General features: G+C 52.6%; 1 protein-coding gene across 1 annotated transcript in view; it reads right to left on the bottom strand.

Moving 5' to 3' along the window:
* Nucleotides 1–2,229, bottom strand: part of LOC135534094 (uncharacterized) — a gene marked incomplete at its 3' end in the record, with an annotated part of 14,151 nt that extends 11,922 nt beyond the window's left edge. The window contains exon 1 of the mRNA XM_064961234.1: nucleotides 1,306–2,229. Within this exon, the coding sequence (XP_064817306.1) occupies nucleotides 1,306–2,229 (924 nt within the window). The remainder of the gene's footprint in view (nucleotides 1–1,305) is intronic.
* Between the last annotated feature and the right edge of the window lie 2,035 nt (nucleotides 2,230–4,264).

Here is a 4,264-nt window from a genome sequence, read left to right as displayed (position 1 = left end):
GGGAGATAAAGGGAGAGGGAGATGAATAGAGACAGCAAGAGAGTGAGAGATCAAGTTAGAGGGAGATGATTAGAGACAGCAAGAGAGAGAGAGATAAAGGGAGAGGGAGATGAATAGAGACAGTGGAGAGAGAGAGAGAGAGCGAGAGAGGTCAAGAGGGGGGGGGTGAATAGAGACAGCAAGAGAGAGAGAGGGAGATCAAGGGAGAGGGAGATGAATAGAGACAGCAAGAGAGAGAGAGATCAAGGGAGAGAGAGATGAATAGAGACAGCAAGAGAGAGAGAGATCAAGGGAGAGAGAGATGAATAGAGACAGCAAGAGAGAGAGATAAAGGGAGAGGGAGATGAATAGAGACAGTGGAGAGAGAGAGAGAGAGAGAGAGGTCAAGAGAGAGGGAGATGACTAGAGACAGCAAGAGAGAGAGAGATCAAGGGAGAGGGAGATGATTAGAGACAGCAAGAGAGTGAGAGATCAAGGGAGAGGGAGATGAATAGAGACAGCAAGAGAGTGAGAGATCAAGGTAGAGGGAGATGATTAGAGACAGCAAGAGAGAGAGAGATCAAGGGAGAGGGAGATGAATAGAGACAGCAAGAGAGAGAGAGGGAGATCAAGGGAGAGGGAGATGAATAGAGACAGCAAGAGAGATAGAGGGAGATCAAGGGAGAGGGAGATGAATAGAGACAGCAAGAGAGTGAGAGATCAATGTAGAGGGAGATGATTAGAGACAGCAAGAGAGAGAGAGATCAAGGGAGAGGGAGATGAATAGAGACAGCAAGAGAGAGAGATGAATAGAGACAGCAAGAGAGAGAGAGAGAGAGAGAGAGAGGGAGAGAGAGAGAGAGATGAATAGGGAGAGAGAGTTGAATAGAGACAGCAAGAGGGAGAGGGAGATGAATCGAGACAGCAAGAGGGAAAGAGAGATTAATAGAGACAGCAAGAGAGGGAGATCAAGCGAGAGGGAGATGAATAGAGACAGCAAGAGAGAGAGATAAAGGGAGAGGGAGATGATTAGAGACAGCAAGAGAGAGAGAGATCAGGGGAGGGAGATTAATAGAGACAGCAAGAGAGAGAGATAAAGGGAGAGGGAGATGAATAGAGACAGTCAGTATGAAAGAGAGATCAAGGAAAAGATATGGAGATAAAGGGCGAGAGATGTAGAGAGAGAGAAAACGAGGGTGAAGAGGAGATATAAACAAGACCAGCATCACAACAACACTGTCCGTCTGCTTGCTTAGGGGCCTGTTGTATGCTGCAGCCTCCCAAGAGAGAGGACTAGAGAACGAGGAAAAACAGCCCCATTCTGACAGCCTGCTGAAGACCAGAGCCCCATTCTGACAGCCTGCTGAAGACCAGAGCCCCATTCTGACAGCATGCTGAAGACCAGAGTCCCATTCTGACAGCCTGCTGAAGACCAGAGCCCCATTCTGACAGCCTGCTGAAGACCAGAGCCCCATTCTGACAGCCTGCTGAAGACCAGAGTCCCATTCTGACAGCATGCTGAAGACCAGAGCCCCATTCTGACAGCCTGCTGAAGACCAGAGTCCCATTCTGACAGCCTGCTGAAGACCAGAGTCCCATTCTGACAGCCTGCTGAAGACCAGAGTCCCATTCTGACAGCATGCTGAAGACCAGAGCCCCATTCTGACAGCATGCTGAAGACCAGAGCCCCATTCTGACAGCCTGCTGAAGACCAGAGTCCCATTCTGACAGCATGCTGAAGACCAGAGTCCCATTCTGGCAGCCTGCTGAAGACCAGAGCCCCATTCTGGCAGCCTGCTGAAGACCAGAGTCCCATTCTGACAGCATGCTGAAGACCAGAGCCCCATTCTGACAGCCTGCTGAAGACCAGAGCCCCATTCTGACAGCCTGCTGAAGACCAGAGCCCCATTCTGACAGCCTGCTGAAGACCAGAGTCCCATTCTGACAGCATGCTGAAGACCAGAGTCCCATTCTGGCAGCCTGCTGAAGACCAGAGCCCCATTCTGACAGCCTGCTGAAGACCAGAGCCCCATTCTGGCAGCCTGCTGAAGACCAGAGTCCCATTCTGACAGCATGCTGAAGACCAGAGCCCCATTCTGACAGCCTGCTGAAGACCAGAGCCCCATTCTGACAGCCTGCTGAAGACCAGAGCCCCATTCTGGCAGCCTGCTGAAGACCAGAGCCCCATTCTGACAGCCTGCTGAAGACCAGAGCCCCATTCTGACAGCCTGCTGAAGACCAGAGCCCCATTCTGACAGCCTCCTCATGCTATGTCATGAGCCTCAGTCTACCAAGCTCAGTGACTCATTACTGGGGCTCAGTGACTCATTACTGGGGCTCAGTGACTCATTACTGGGGCTCAGTGACTCATTACTGGGGCTCAGTGACTCATTACTGGGGCTCGGTGACTCATTACTGGGGCTCGGTGACTCATTACTGGGGCTCGGTGACTCATTACTGGGGCTCGGTGACTCATTACTGGGGCTCGGTGACTCATTACTGGGGCTCGGTGACTCATTACTGGGGCTCGGTGACTCATTACTGGGGCTCGGTGACTCATTACTGGGGCTCGGTGACTCATTACTGGGGCTCAGTGACTCATTACTGGGGCTCGGTGACTCATTACTGGGGCTCGGTGACTCATTACTGGGGCTCAGTGACTCATTACTGGGGCTCAGTGACTCAGTACTGGGGCTCAGTGACTCATTACTGGGGCTCGGTGACTCATTACTGGGGCTCAGTGACTCATTACTGGGGCTCAGTGACTCATTACTGGGGCTCGGTGACTCATTACTGGGGCTCGGTGACTCATTACTGGGGCTCAGTGACTCATTACTGGGGCTCAGTGACTCATTACTGGGGCTCGGTGACTCATTACTGGGGCTCGGTGACTCATTACTGGGGCTCGGTGACTCATTACTGGGGCTCGGTGACTCATTACTGGGACTCAGTGACTCATTACTGGGGCTCAGTGACTCATTACTGGCGCTCAGTGACTCATTACTGGGGCTCAGTGACTCATTACTGGGGCTCAGTGACTCATTACTGGCGCTCGGTGACTCATTACTGGCGCTCGGTGACTCATTACTGGCGCTCGGTGACTCATTACTGGGGCTCGGTGACTCATTACTGGGGCTCGGTGACTCATTACTGGGGCTCGGTGACTCATTACTGGGGCTCGGTGACTCATTACTGGGGCTCGGTGACTCATTACTGGGGCTCAGTGACTCATTACTGGGGCTCAGTGACTCATTACTGGGGCTCAGTGACTCATTACTGGGGCTCAGTGACTCATTACTGGGGCTCGGTGACTCATTACTGGGGCTCGGTGACTCATTACTGGGGCTCAGTGACTCATTACTGGGGCTCAGTGACTCATTACTGGGGCTCGGTGACTCATTACTGGGGCTCGGTGATTCATTACTGGGGCTCGGTGACTCATTACTGGGGCTCGGTGACTCATTAATGGGGCTCGGTGACTCATTACTGGGGCTCGGTGACTCATTACTGGGGCTCGGTGACTCATTACTGGGGCTCGGTGACTCATTACGGGAGCTCAGTGACTCATTACTGGGGCTCAGTGACTCATTACTGAGGCTCAGTGACTCATTACTGGGACTCAGTGACTCATTACTGGGGCTCAGTGACTCATTACTGGGGCTCAGTGACTCATTACTGGGGCTCAGTGACTCATTACTGGCGCTCAGTGACTCATTACTGGGGCTCAGTGACTCATTACTGGGGCTCGGTGACTCATTACTGGGGCTCGGTGACTCATTACTGGGGATCAGTGACTCATTACAGGAGCTCAGTGACTCATTACTGGGGCTCGGTGACTCATTACTGGGGCTCAGTGACTCATTACTGGGGCTCAGTGACTCATTACTGGGGCTCGGTGACTCATTACTGGGGCTCGGTGACTCATTACTGGGGATCAGTGACTCATTACAGGAGCTCAGTGACTCATTACTGGGGCTCGGTGACTCATTACTGGGGCTCAGTGACTCATTACTGGGGCTCAGTGACTCATTACTGGGGCTCGGTGACTCATTACTGGGGCTCGGTGACTCATTACTGGGGCTCGGTGACTCATTACTGGGGCTCAGTGACTCATTACTGGGGCTCGGTGACTCATTACTGGGGCTCGGTGACTCATTACGGGAGCTCAGTGACTCATTACTGGGGCTCAGTAACTCATTACTGGGGCTCAGTGACTCATTACTGGGGCTCAGTGACTCATTACTGGGGCTCAGTGACTCATTACTGGGGCTCAGTGACTCATTAC

The sequence above is a fragment of the Oncorhynchus masou genome, unplaced genomic scaffold (genome assembly GCF_036934945.1).
Source record: "Oncorhynchus masou masou isolate Uvic2021 unplaced genomic scaffold, UVic_Omas_1.1 unplaced_scaffold_2993, whole genome shotgun sequence".
Classification (NCBI taxonomy): Eukaryota; Metazoa; Chordata; class Actinopteri; order Salmoniformes; family Salmonidae; genus Oncorhynchus; species Oncorhynchus masou.
Note: the sequence above shows the minus strand (reverse complement) of the source record. Positions and strands in the feature narration are given on the sequence as shown.